This window comes from Mchenga conophoros, linkage group LG20 (genome assembly GCF_057382185.1).
Source record: "Mchenga conophoros isolate Kocher_MC1m ecotype Shallow Benthic linkage group LG20, M_conophoros_male_GT1.1, whole genome shotgun sequence".
Classification (NCBI taxonomy): domain Eukaryota; kingdom Metazoa; phylum Chordata; class Actinopteri; order Cichliformes; family Cichlidae; genus Mchenga; species Mchenga conophoros.
In genome coordinates, this window is record NC_140545.1 from 34,643,979 (window position 1) to 34,658,752 (window position 14,774).

General features: G+C 43.5%; 1 protein-coding gene across 4 annotated transcripts; it reads left to right on the forward strand.

Annotated features, from left to right (window-relative positions):
- Positions 1–5,173: 5,173 nt before the first annotated feature.
- Positions 5,174–13,287, forward strand: LOC146551278 (uncharacterized). 4 transcript variants are annotated; one of them, XR_014890173.1, is made up of 5 exons: positions 5,174–5,935; positions 6,039–6,410; positions 6,715–6,748; positions 8,154–8,566; positions 9,236–12,159. XR_014890173.1 is itself a non-coding variant. In XM_085260008.1 (4 exons), exons 1-4 carry the CDS (start codon positions 5,519–5,521, stop codon positions 12,783–12,785), a joined length of 906 nt encoding a protein of 301 aa, XP_085116134.1. In that variant the 5' UTR covers positions 5,174–5,518; the 3' UTR covers positions 12,786–13,287. The 4 variants fall into 4 exon arrangements, 3 of the variants coding, with proteins under 3 accessions (XP_085116134.1, XP_085116136.1, XP_085116135.1); XM_085260008.1 differs by lacking the exons at positions 8,154–8,566; positions 9,236–12,159 and adding an exon at positions 12,703–13,287; XM_085260010.1 differs by having other exon boundaries at positions 8,154–12,159.
- Positions 13,288–14,774: the final 1,487 nt, after the last annotated feature.

Genomic DNA, 14,774 nt, shown 5'->3' on the forward strand with positions numbered 1-14,774 from the left:
TTTTCAGGCCGTTTGAGGGTTTGCCAGTCCCTTCACCCGTACAGGCTCCTCAGGTGGGCCCAGCAGTTGCTGGTGCCTGTCACGGCTCCCAGGTTGACCGCGGCCATGTACCAGCTCACTCCTGCACCTGTAGCTACTCCTCGGGGGGGCGGGGGGAGTGACTGGTGTCCAGTCTGTCCCAGCACCTATGCCGGTCCCTGAGGTGAGGCGTGCCAGAACACAGCCGACCTATGCACCCATACCTACTCCTAGTGTAAAATCTGTGTGAAACTCTGCACTCAAGTTTCAACTTACAAGTTCGAATTTTGACCCTATTTTTCTTCCTTTCAGCTGATTGGTCAGTGTCATGTCAATCACAAATTGAACAATCCAGTCATAGAACAGATGGGTTTGGCTGTCAGAGGGGCACTTTTTTGAACTGCAGGTCCTTGAAGGGTAATACAGTTTGAAGCTGAAAGATTTCTATGTAAATATCACATAAGGCTCATAAGCTGTTGAAAGGATACAGTTGTGGTATACCAGTGGTCAGATAAACCATTATTACTTTAGCATTACTTTGACTCAAAATCAGGGTTGATCCGGGACCACTGCTATGAGTCGCACTATGCTGGGTGACCATATTTTGATTTCCAAAAAAGAGGACACTTGGCCCAGTCATGAAGAACTTTAATAATACTGTTTGCTTAGAGAATATTTGAACATATTTAAACGATGCCTTCTCTGTGCGGTTAATGAACGGTGAAATAAAAATGTCATATAGGCTTTAACATGTCAACAAGGGCAAAACAAAAAACAAAAAAAACCCTTTGGAATTAAATAATGGTACAGAAATAAGGCGTCATCTGTATGAGAAAAGCTACCAGTACTGGGTCGGTACGAGGGAAATTTCTTTTGCAGTTCATCTGAAAACCTGCAGTTGCGCTTTGGCATCTTTTAAACATCATTATGATTTTTTTGCCCACACACAAATCTTTTTTACACATACAAATCCTGATTTACAAGTACAAAATATTTATGACCACAATTTGAGCCTATACATGATAAACCTAATAAATGAAGAGGCGCACAGTGAAACTGTCAGGAGTTGTGTCGTGGACGAGAGGAAGAAGGAACCCAAACGCAGGACTCGCAGGTGGGTGAAGACTGGTGAGGATTTATTATAAGGAGTGGATGAACAGAAGGTAAACGGACACTGACTGGCTGGACAACTGAATGAACTGAGGAAACGCACGGGAAGGACATCACATGAACATCAACATCATCAGTGACACGACAGAGAACTGGTGAAACCGAGGAACTTAAATACACAGGTTGAATGATGACAATGATTGGAAACAGGTGAGTACAGGGCTGAACATAATCTGACTAATGACGCGGGAGACAAGCTGACACGGGGAAAAAACAGGAAGTGAGGACAATGTGGCGAACTAAACTGAACATGAACAAACTGAAATCACTGGGTCAACGACCCAGGAACCCTGACAGTACCCCCCCCCCCCCTCCAAAGGCCGGCACCCGACGGCCAAAAGAAAAAAAAACCAGAACAGGGCGGGCGGAGGGGGCCCAGGACAGAGGGACGGAGTCCACACAGAGACAGTCCAGGCGGGCGGCCACGTGGAAGGCAGCCGCGACCACTAAGCCGGTCCGGTGGGCGGCTGCGGCGGTCGAGGTGAGACTGTTCCGGTGGGCGGCCACGTGGTCCGCGGCCGAGACGAGACAGTTCAGGGGGCCGACCGTGCGGAAGGCAACGGCAGCGACGTGGACACAGTTCGGGAGGCCGACCGTGCGGAAGGCAACGGCGACGATGACAGCGCTGGTCTGGGGGCCGACCATGTGGAAGGCAACGGCGGCGACGTGGACACAGTTCGGGAGGCGGCCGTGCGGAAGGCAACGGCGGCCACTCAGGCAGAGGCGGTCCGGGGGCCGGCCGTGCGGAAGGCAACGGCGGCCACTCAGGCAAAGGCGATCCGGGGGCCGGCCGTGCAGAAGGCAACGGCGGCGGCGAAGGAGACGACGGAGCAGTTCAGGGGGCCGACCGCGCGGAAGGCAGCGGCGGTTCTCCAGTGTTAGGCGTGCTGGCCATGGCCCGGTGGGCACAGGACCAGACGAGGCAGGATCAGGCGACGGCGGGGCCGGACCAGGCGAAGCACAGGCCGGAGCTGCAGCAGGCGAAACAAAAGCCAAAAAGGCTGGGCCAGGCGAGGACGAAGGCTCTGAGGCTGGAGCCGGACCAGGCGGAGCAGAAGCAGAGGCAGAGGCCGGGCCGGGCGTGGGTGCAGCTGAGGCAGAGGCCGGGCCGGGCGTGGGTGCAGCTGAGGCAGAGGCCGGGCCAGGCGTGGGTGCAGCTGAGGCTTCTGGCTGGAGACAGGCAGGGCCAGTAGGCGCGGAAGCCTCTGGCTGAGGAGCGGCCGGGCCAGCGGGTGCGGAGACCCCTGGCTGAGGAGCGGCCGGGCCAGCGGGTGCGGAGACCCCTGGCTGAGGAGTGGCCGGGCCAGCGGGTGCGGAAACCCCTGGCTGAGGAGCAGGAGAGCTCACAGCTGGCTCTGGGTGCTGTGGCTGCAGGTCCGGGAACTGAACGGGATGGTGGACAGGCGACTGGGAAACAGGAGGCGACTGGACTACAGGGCACTGGGCGGCAGACTGGACTGGCTGGAGGACGGGCGACCGGGGGACAGGAGCAGACTGGACAGGAGCAGACTGGACTGACTGGACAGGGGACTGAGCTACAGGAGACTGAAGGACAGGTGGAGACTGAGCTACAGGTGGCTGGAGGACAGGTGGAGACTGAGCTACAGGTGACTGGAGGACAGGTGGAGACTGAGCTACAGGTGACTGGAGGACAGGTGGAGACTGAGCTACAGGTGACTGAACTGACTGGAGGGCAGCAGGAGACTGGACAGCAGGTGAGTGAACTGACAGGAGTGAAAGCTGAACAGCAGGTGAGGGAACTGACTGGACTGAGGAGACTAATGGATAAACAGAGGTCGGTGAGGCTAATGGCTGAGCTAAAGAGTGAGCTAGTGAAGGGGACAACAGTGCAGCCTGGGCTAATAAAGCTGGGGCCTGAGCAGAGGACACCTCAGCTAGCCTAACCAGTGATAGTGCGAGGGCATGAAAAGCTGGATCAGGAGGTGGATGAAGAGGTGAAGTAGCAGGTGGACCGGTTAGCTCTTCCAAGCCTCCAGGGGGTCAAGCTGGGTTCTGGTTGCCCTCAGCCTGGGCGCTGGGACGGGCACGGAAGGTGGCTGGACACCAGTCACCCCCACCTGAGAAACAGAAGCAGGTGTGGAGGTAGACCGGGTCACAGCTGCCCTCCTCCTGGGGGCTGGCACTGGTGTGGGCGTAGGCTGGGCCCCCGTGCTGGTGGGAAATGGCTGAATAATGGGTGTGGAAATAGTGGCGGTGTGTGTGTTACTGGCAGGTTTATTGGAGGTTGTTCTGGTTTTTCTGCCATCACTATTTACAGTCTTTGGAGAAGAGCAGAAAAACTCTTCCCAGTCCACGTCCTCGTCTAGGAGGGAGACTCCCCATGAATCAGAAGTGGGTCTGTAGTGCGTTTCAAGTGAGTAATCAGATGGTGAGTGCAAAAAACAGTCACTGGAGCTCACCATCGGGAGTGGCTGAAAGTAGTCCGTTTTATGGTTTGTGTTTTTAGTAACTGTGGATTTCCTACACTGAACACATATGTTCCTTTTCCTGCATGCACTTTTTTTTTTGCATTGACAGAAAATTTGCGACTAATAAATTACTTTTTAGTTTCTAGCCTAATTATTTCATTGATATAATTTGTAACCTGGAACAACAGCTGAATTCAAGCTGCAAAAACACATGCTGCCAATAACTGGCAATAACAAGAAAAAAGAGAAAATCAATGTGCAAAAACGGAAGACTTGTGGTTTATGTTCAAGGTTCTCACGCCAAATGTTTCCTGTCTCACATATTTATACAAATTTGTGCATCACATCCTGTTAGTTTATCTTGGCACCATCTCTCTCCTGCGCTTCACTTAAGGAAATGTATTAGTATTCTACTGTTGCAGCTTCTTTGAAATATGCACTCTATATTGCTCTGGTCAATTATTTTCTCTATACAATTACAGAAACTTGCATGAAACATGTTGTCTAGAAATAGCTCAACACAATAACACTCTAATATCCACTGTGGCTCAATCTTTACTGTTGGGGTTTCTGAGCTCATACAGGTTCTCATTGTCCCTCTGTGCTCTGATATTTAAACTGTGGGGATTCGAGTGAGACTGATGCAAGTTAAAGTAAGTCATTAAGCTTTCTGTTTTATCTACAGGAGAAGGACACCTGTCAATACATGCCTGAAGTACATAAAAAGGGGGTTAGGGTCATGAATAAATAATGAGATCTATGGCCAAACTACTGTATTTGAATGCATTAGTTGCAGTTTGAATGGCTGTACCTAAAGCCAACGCACATTGGTTGCACTGATTGAATTTATAGGATTATAAAACTTTATTAAATGTCTTGTTAAACAAAAAGCTTGAAATGCTTTTTGCATGACAGTCCAAATGATCCTGAAGTGAGTGCTGTTGAAAACACCTGATGGCATCATGTTGTGTTTGATTGTTAGGGAATTGGACTTTTATTATCCTCAAAAAATACAGGCATTCATGATTTACTGAGACTGCAGCAAATGAAAGAGGAATGAACAACTAAACTTATCATGTTTTCGATTGTTGTCCCTTTCTTTTATATAAGACCTTTTCCATTTTAACTTGAATTGTCAAGCTGCAAGTAAAAGAAATTAAAAATGATACGAGGCCTAAAGAGTAATGGAAAGTTAGAGAGAGGAGGAAACTCACAGTGTTATGACAGTTGAATATTATGAGAATACCCATAATCGCTGGTAATCAGGACCCTCTATCCTCTGTGAAAAGCATTTGCAGGGAGACAGTCTACTTTAATTTTTCCTCTCTTAAATTTAACTTTATGGTATAAAAGACATGGATTGATTTCAAAACCAACAATGTAATAGGTCAACCAGGCCTATTGCATTGCTAAGGAGTAACGAAAACTATGAACACAACAAACAGGTAACCGGAGACTGTGATAGCTGGTACGAAAAACGGGAAACAGATTTTGTGCCTACAGTCAGTCACACAAGGTGAATACGCCCACATAATCACACATTTTGTCACCTTACACCTCAGCTTGATCTGTACCCGCTCGCTGTTTGAGTGCTTTGGACTTTTCATTTTTATTTTTTTTAATTAAAAAAAAAGTCTGCGGTGACACGCCATCTCCTCACAGTATTAAGTGAAATAGAACAAGAGTGACTTTCGTTGACACGAAACTTTTAATTATTCTGAAGTGAGTGCAGTTAAAACTCATAACGTCACGTTGCGTTTGCATCCTGCCACCGAACAGAGGGCTCATTTCATGGCTGCAATTGGACTGAGATATTAAGCTGAATTTCAAAGAGACTGTGATACCTGGTGTAATTTTACAGGACAGAAGCTGAAGCCCCAGCAGGCACCTAACTGCTCAAGATGTGGAAAAACCTCCTGCTTTCTGCAGTTGGTCCTGGAAAAATCGGCACCGTCGCGACAGTCATCGGGATATTCATTGCCACTGTTCTTCTGCAGACCGCGACGTGCGCTTGCAGAACTTTTGAATGTAATGAAATCGTAGTCGTGCCTGTTTTTTTAATATTTTTCCTGGTGCTCCTGATAGACCAGACATTTCGGAGCACCGCGAAACATCCATCTACGTTTTTATGCCTTGTACTCAAGCGCGTTATCAGAGCGTTTCTAATCAGCCTGCTGTGGATTGTAGCATTGTTGGTTTTAACGGACTGGTATGGTTGTTGTAACATTGATGAAAACACGAGTAAGCTGTTCTGCAAATCTGAGAACCTCACAACCGAACAAGAAGCTCGAAAAGCTGAAGTGGAAATCAAGTCAAGGGTGAGGACTTTCTTGCTCTATGCTCATTCTGCTTTTTTAATGAAATTACAGCAAACACACATTAATGCTGTTATGTTTTGCATGTTTGTTGCTTCTTTTTCAGCTTTCTGCTTACTCTCTGCTCCTGGGCATGACTGTTGCAGCTTTCTTCATGACTTGGAGTGGGTGGAGAAAATGGTTTGAAGAAAAATACAGTTGGTGCAACAAGAAAACTTTTTACTACAAACTGATTTTGGAAGAAGAGAAAAAAGTTCTGGAGGAGCTTTTGAGGAAAGAAGCAAATGAGACTCTGACTAAAGAAATCACGAGCAACATAAAAAGGAAAGACTGGGACGGCTGTTTTAACGTTGCTCAACAAATGATCAGTAATGCAAAACATCAAAAACCAGAAGCAACCAACCAGCAGATCAACTGGATCAGTGAGGGGAGCTCCAGCAGAGGGGGACAGCATCATCAAGCAGCAGCACATCAGCAGGTAAAAGGCTCTGTTATATACAGATGTTACAGCTGCCAGACTCTGTCAGTCTAAAATGGCAGAATTATTTTTTCTTGCGTTCTGATCTGCACAGGCACTCAGGTCACCATCATATGACTGCAGCTCACTATTAATAACTTTAACATATGATGTTGTAGTTTAGTCAAAAGTTAACTATAAACCCTAAAATACATTTGTGTGCAGAAACAAGATAAATGTCTTAAGCCGTTCCTTATTTGAACAGATGGATCTACACATATAATTTGACATAGCGTTTTTACTAATTCGTAAAACTCTTTTGCAGGCTCAAAACTATGAACTTGATGAAGTTGCACAAGGTAAACACACCAACACTCCTTAATTCACCACGCAGCTCTCATAAGATCAACTAAAGTCGCTTTCACTGCAATATACTAAAAACCTTCACTGATTTGATGATGATGATCTTCCCAGTGACCACTAGAGGTCTCTGCTGTTCCTGTTTTCACTGAAACTCTCACATTAAGGGTTCAGGGCTTGCTTTGACCCAGCTCCATGCAACACTTGTTATGCATCTACCAAGCAAGCAGAGGGTTGAAATATCTTATATCTCATAGCTCATAATGAGGCTTTTAATATTGCGCTGGTGATGGTTGGAGTTCATTTTAATCACTTTAGAGATTGGCCACAATGTGTTACTGTATAAAATATTCGTGCATGTTATTTGACTCCTACCCTCCTGCTGCACCAGAACTGCCAGAATAACAGTTTTATTTCCTCAATAATAAAGTTACTATCAAAGCTCAGAGTGTAGCAAATTAAACAAGTTACTTTTCAGAACCTCCCAGTCCTCTTATTTCCCCTTTTTCCTATCCAACGAATGTTGAATGTAAAAACCTACAGCTGCAATCGGGAGAGATACCAATAAAAACCAAAAAAGATCTGTCTTATCTTATAATAATGATGGATTGCATTTACAATTCCACTATTCATTTACACACTGGTGAATGCAAGCTACAGTTGTAGCCACAGCTGCCCTGGGGAAGAAACAACAGAAGCGAGGCCATATCAGAATCAGAATCAGAATCAGAATCGAGTTTATTGGCCAAGTATATGTGCAGACACATACAAGGAATTTGGTTCCGGTAGATGGAGGCTCTCAAGCACAGCAATGTAAATCACACACACACACACACACACCTGTGTAAACCAACTATAAATAACGAATCTAAACTTCTATACATAAAATACAGAAATGAATGAGGTGGAATGAATACTACAGAATGTACATAAGGTGCAGCTGCAGTCTGGCAGTGGGAGCAGTGTGACAGGTCAACTGTTAAGAAGGGAGATGGCGAGGGGAAAGAAACTGTTCCTGTGTCGGGTGGTCCTGGTCTGCAGGCTTCTGTACCGTCTGCCAGAGGGCAGCAGATCAAAAAGTCTGTGTGCAGGGTGTGAGGGGTCTGCGATGATTTTCCCTGCCCGTTTCCTGGTTCTTGAGAGGTACAGATCCTGGATGGAGGGCAGGGGGGTGCCGATGATCCTTTCTGCTGCCCGTACAGTCCGCTGCAGTCTGCTCCTGTCCTGTTTAGTGGCTGCTCCATACCAGACTGTGATGGAGGAGCACAGGACAGACTCAATGACCGCAGTGTAGAACTGGATCAGCAGCTCCTGTGGAAGACTGTACTTCCCCAGTTGTCTCAGGAAGTACATCCTCTGCTGGGTCTTTTTGAGGATGGAGTTGATGTTGGTCTCCCACTTCAGGTCCTGGGAGATGGTTGTACCCAGGAACTTGAAGATCTTCACAGTCGACACAGGGCTGTCTGATATGGTGAGGGGGAGCAGAGTTGAGGGATGTCTCCTGAAGTCCACTGTCATCTCTACAGTCTTAAGAGTGTTCAGCTCCAGACTGTGCTGACTGCACCAGAGTACCAGCCGCTCAACTTCCTGCCGGTATGCAGACTCATCACCATCCTGTGTATGTATCACGCCATCGGCCCCTCTGGCCATCACCAGTAGGCAGTAGGTGAAGTGTCTTGCCCAAGGACACAATGACCGAGACTGTCCGAACCGGGGCTCGAACCGGCAACCTTCTGATTACAAGATGAACTGCCAACTCTTGGGCCACGATCGCCCCTGTGGTCTCCATCCTTTTAACTCTGTGACTCTGTGGACAGGTAATTTCCTTAGGGATTAATAAAATATAGTGATTCTGATTCTGATTCAGCTAAACCTGAAATAGTAATACAGTTGAAGTCTGGACCATTAACAGTAACTCAGTAAAACATCTCCATAGCAGAGATGTTGTAAGACGACCATCATATATGAGTGAGGCAGAAATGAAATCAAATTATAAATATTTAAAACGGGGAAGCATTTTATTCCAGTAATGACAGAAATAATGAATTGCTCTACAAAAAATGAGGTGTTACAGCCCGTTGGTAGGTTTAGTTCTTTTTTACATGTTGCCATGGTGAATCATGTTATCAGAGCTCCTCTCATGAATCTTTTCCTCTTCTAGTCATCCATGTACTTAACTCAGCATGCTTCCTGTAACAGGGTCCAGAAGTACACAGTTCAAAATACAATTTTAGAAGATCACAAAACACCCACTGTCCTGTAGACAGCTCAGTAAATGACTCCTCAGGCTCAAGTTAAACAGTCAAACCATTTCCAGTATATCTTTGTTTTATGTTCATTTCTTGGATTTTCATTTTTCAAGTCTTGTTTATTTTTATTCAGTTAAACACTTCATTTTAGTTTTCACTCCAGTTTTAAATGTAATCATTTTGCTCTGTACAGACACAAATCTTTGGTTTCTGACAAAAATATTTTCCACCCTGTAGAAAACACAGACACCATGCCGTTATTTAACGAATCCGCCTGAAAGAACACAGTTGACACAGTGACGCAGCTCCAGAAACAACGCAAGCGACCACAGACAAGTTATACACCTTGACAGAGTGGGCGCTCCTTGTCATCACAGCTGAGAGGGGATAAAAAGTCTTAATGTTCAGCCTAATGTGATTAAAAATGATCAGAGTGCTAAAACAGAACTTTTCCCCTTTTCCCTAAAATCTAAGTTTGATCGACATATTAATGAGAAAAGTTGTTTGAGTAGTAAAAATGACTGTTCTAATGTCATTGTTGTGTGTGTGTGTGTGTGTGTGTGTGTGTGTGTGTGTGTGTGTGTGTGTGTGTGTGTGTGTGTGTTAGTGGCTAGATCCACTGATCTCAATGAATAACCCGACTTTTAAATCGATTTAATAAAAAAGTTGTATGAAATAAACAGTGAATAACAAACAGAGTTTAAAAAGGATGCAATCCTCAGTATTTGAATTAAAAAGGGATTATGTTACAATGAATGTTCATGTGAAAATGTGCTAAAGACAAATCTAATTGAAATAGAATTACATGAACTGAGGCTACGTCCACACGTACACGGGTATTTTTGAAAACGGAGATTTTCCGTTTTCGTTTTAAAAAATAATCCCGTCCACACGTAAACGCAGAAATGAAGGAAAACACTGCTATGAACATGCCAAAGCAGCAGGTGGCGATATATTCCTAACCGTGCAGAATTGTTGGCCAATCAGAAGTCTAGAAGCCTCGGTGGGAAAAAGTAAACAAAGCTGGGGCATAGAAGCAGAACCGAGTCGTAAGTGTGGAGGGACAGTAACTGTGTGTATATGTAAGCATTTAAACACTGCAGAGAGTAATTAACAGTAACAGTAATGTAGAAATTCATTTCACTGAAACAATAACGTGGCGCACAGTGTGACGTCAAAAAACATGCACACCTTTGACGCTGCGTTTTCTGCGTTTTTCTCGTCCACACGTAAATGCAAAAACTGAGTTTTCAAAAATATCCACCCTGGCCGGAGTTTTTAAAAATCTCCATTTTCAGTGACCAAAAACGCCGTTTACGTGTGGACTAAAGGTGCAAACGCATAGAAAAATCTGCGTTTTCAAAAATTCCCGTGTACATGTGGACGTAGCCTAAGTGAAACATGAAGAGATGACCGAATATTTATATGTGATGTGAATTCTGTTATGAATGACAAAGGAAAAATGATGACCTAATTGTAAAGTTTAAACTTGGTGTTAAATCTTCTACGTCAGCTAGACAGAGATACGATGATACAGTGTGGCTGGAATGATGGATCTAATGAATGATTAGATGTTTGTAATGTGACTGGATGTCCCGAAGGGTGAAGCTGGATTCCATCTCTGAAGATGTGACATTCAGTGGCAGAGGGGGATGTAAGGGTCAGCATTAGCATTAGCTCAGAGTAGGTTAATTAGATAAGTGTAATTCAGATGTTTTCATTCATGTTTTATGATTTTTACTATTTGATTTTGCTTTTGTTTTGCTCTCACTAAATTGCTTTATTAAAATTTCCTGCAGCTAAAACCTGTAATTGTGGATATTCACTTTTAAAGTCTTTGTGAAAGAGTAAAACTCTTTATCAGTGCAAATTGCTCCAATGCTTTACATTACAACATCTGATCACCTTCCCTCAAGACTTGCTGTTCAGGCCTCTAAAGTCCCATGACTGATTGGGACAGTATAGGATTTGACCTGCAAGGCTACTCAGGTGTGGTCATCTTATCATCTTAACACGGGGGACACATGGACGATTTCTAGGTAGTTAGTGCTGGGCGAGTTCCCTCACCCGCATTGGCTCCAGCTGACCTCTGCATTATCAACTGTCTAAGATTCATAGGATGAGACATTAGGGGTTTTAATCACTGAAATATTTGCAAGTTAGCTGAGTAATGCAATCTGTCTTTATAATCTTTGTCAGACTGTGTTTGATAAATCTAAAGAAATGTTTCTTACATGCTTCATATTCTCTGGAGCCTATTGACCAATCAGCTTTCACATGAACATGCTTAATGACATATAAATAAAGATAAATAGATAAATAGATTAAAATAACAGACTATGTATAATATGCTAAACTGCTGAACAAAATTCCCAACATTCCCATTCATGAATCATTATTGTTTATTACAGTGAGTGAAAAGAAACAATACGCTCAGCCTGAAAACAACCAATGACAAAAGTACAGAAAGTCATTTATTAATATCAGTTCTTTGTTCCTTCCCTCAAATACAACCCACATGTGTGTACCCCTACAGGTGGCAGGAAACAACTTAGACTTACACTTAGAGACTTACAGCATTGTGCAGTTTCTTGCACAGCGAAACTGGGAAACCAGAGTGATACACCTGCTGCTGTCAGACCTGCAGGTATCAGGCTGTGATCTTCTCCTTTATAGTGGACAGAAATTTTGGGAGTGGCACAAATAATTTGTGTGGCATCTTATTGAATGCAGAACAGCTGATTGTTCTGTAAATAGTTTGAAATGGTTATAAAAAAAAAGGGTAAATGTCATGGTCCTGAGTCTGACAGCTCAGTGTTTTGTGTTTCTTCATATTATTCCTTGTTCTTGTTTATTCTGTTATGTCTTTGGGTTCGGTTTGCCATTCGTTAGGGGTTTGTTTTGTGCCTGCCTGCTCCCACTTCTCTGTGTTCCCTCTGTCTGTCCATGGTGTCACTGTGTCTGCTTGTGAGTCTGTCTGTTTAGTGCAGTGTCTTGTCTGGTTCTCTGTGTGAATCTCCCTCCGTCATCCCGTGAATTCTGCCTGCAAGTTGCTTTCTCTCGTGTTTAGGTTTAAATTTAAGTTGTGTTTTTTGCCACACTCCCCTTTTGTTTGTTATCACTCGGGTTCTGTGTCAATAAAGCTCTCTCACTTCACTGCATATCCGCATCTTGGGTCCTTTGTTAAATTCACAGTAAAAGGTAAATGGATGCAAATAACTTTGTTGTTTGCAAAACTTGTGCATATGATTTTAAAATTTACAATTTATATTTGCATTTAAAGTTATGAAATATGATTCAGTAAACACGTTTGTGGTTGTTACAGTAAAAAAAAAACTATTTCTACTCGGATTTAATGTTTTTTGTCTGATTTTAGACCAATTGTGTTAATACAGTATGTCAAATTGAAAACATAATTGTACTTTCAGACACGTGAGGTTGAGCTGAACAGAATGATACCAAACAAGGCAAATAAACAGTTTTTAAAGGTGAAATGTAGAGGAAACATCAAAAGTAGTTTAAAAAAATGGCCAATTACATCCTGGACCCCAGAGGGTTAAATATTTTTTTTGAAAGTAACGCAATAGTTACTTTCAAGTATTTAATTTCTTTTAGAATCTTGTAACTCAGTTACCTTTTTTGAAAAAGTAACTAGTAACTATAATAATTACTTTTTCAAAATAACTTGCTCAACACTGCTGTAGATGTCCCTCCAAGACATCTACAGGAAGCGCTGCCTGAGGAAAGCGGGGAGGATCATCAAGGACTCCAGTCACCCCAGCCATAAACTGTTCAGACTGCTTCCATCAGGAAGGAGGTTCTGCAGCATCCGGTCCCGTACCAGCAGACTGAGAGACAGCTTCTTCCACCAGGCCATCAGACTGCTGAACACGTCATAGATACCTCAGCTTCACTACTGGAACTTCAACACTATGCACTCCACACTGTATATAAATGCCACTTGTTTTGCACATATTCAACTCTGTATATTTTTATATATTTTATTTATTTATTTATTTTTACTATTTAATTTGTAAAAATGTGTATACACACACACACACACACACACACACACACACGTAGGACAATATTTAGTATACACATCCAGAAATGCATACACTATTATATATTGTACATATATTTATTAGTTTCAGATTAGCCATTCTTGTATTTTGCTCGTTTGTGTTGTTGTGTTTGCACATCTCTGTTGCTTGTGGGGCTCGCACACAAGAATTTCACTCGCATGTGCTGTGCCAGTGTGCCTGCACATGTGATGTGACAATAAAAGTGATTTGATTTGATTTGATTTGATTTGAAGTCAGCGCTTTAAGAACAGGAATGGCTTAAATTTGCTAAATGGTGTCATTAGTTTTTCATTTGTATTTCTAGTGTTGAAACAGTGACAAATGGCCACTGCACTGATGATGGGTGATGTAGGTTTAAATCTTTGATGTTTAGTGGGGTGGCTGTAGCTCAGGTGGCAGAGCAGGTCAGCCACTAATCAGAAGGTTGGTGGTTCGATCCCAGGCTGCATGCCAAATATCTTTGGGCAAGATACTAACCTCGTGTTTGCCTACTGGTGGTGGTCAGAGGGCCCGGTGGCTCCTGTGTCCGGCAGCCTCGCCTCTGTCAGTGTGCCCCAGGGCAGCTGTGGCTACAATGTAGCTGCCATCACCTGTGCATGAATGGGTGAATGACTGAATGTAGTGTGAAGCGCTTTGGGGTCCTTAGGGACTAGAAAAGCGCTATACAAATGCAGGCCATTTACCTTTATATGTCACTGATTAGCCAATCAGTATTCAACAAAACACATCAAGTATGAAGCTACATGCTGTTGTTTTTTTTAACACGACTAGGTTTAAAGAGACCTAGTCGTGTCTCTTTAAACCGGCTTTAGAAATTGTTAGAGATGAGCAGATTCACCAATCTGCAAAAAACCCTGTCTACAAATTGTTTTGTCTAATTCATTTTCTACAGTGCAAAATGTTTTCAAAAGATTCTAAAAATCAGGAGAAATCAATGCGCACAGACATAAGGCCAAAAATCAACACTGGATGCCAATGAGCTTCAGACACTTCAGCCACACTGCACTAAATACATCTAAAAATGCAGGTTTAAGCCTGCAGAAAGGAAGTCTGGTACGATACACAATCTGTATATTTCAAGTTATTCTAAATAGTCTTACCATTGAAACATCTTTCAGTATCCTGCTCTGTTTGCACACTACAACCTGGGTTATCCACTTATCTGTACCTTCATTTTAATAACTGTACAGTTCTGTTTTGGTAACTATTGTCCATGATGTAAATATATAAAAAATGTGTGTGCTTCTTTCCATGTCCTGTTTCCTGTTCTGTTTGTAAATGTGTCTTTTTGCTGCAGTTACAACAAATTTTTCCCCTTGTAGGACAATTGAAGGATGATTCTATTCTATTCTATGTGAGCTTAATTCAGAAACACCAACATTGTTTCTTTGCAAAACCTCATAAAATGGACTGAGGCAAAATGGCAAACAGTCAGAAAACAATGGGACAATACTCCTCTCCCAATGGTCCAGTAACCGGTGTCCTTGGTACACACTGCTGACAAAATAACAGAGGATGCTGCAGTGGTAAACATGGCTCTGTTCCATGCATCCATGTATTTTTAAATACAATTTAGTGGCTGGATTGATTTAAAAACCAAAAATGCAATGAGTCAGCCAGACCTGGAAAGATTTTCAGCGTAAAAAACACCCATAAACACATCACAAGGGTAACCAGACACTGTGATAGTT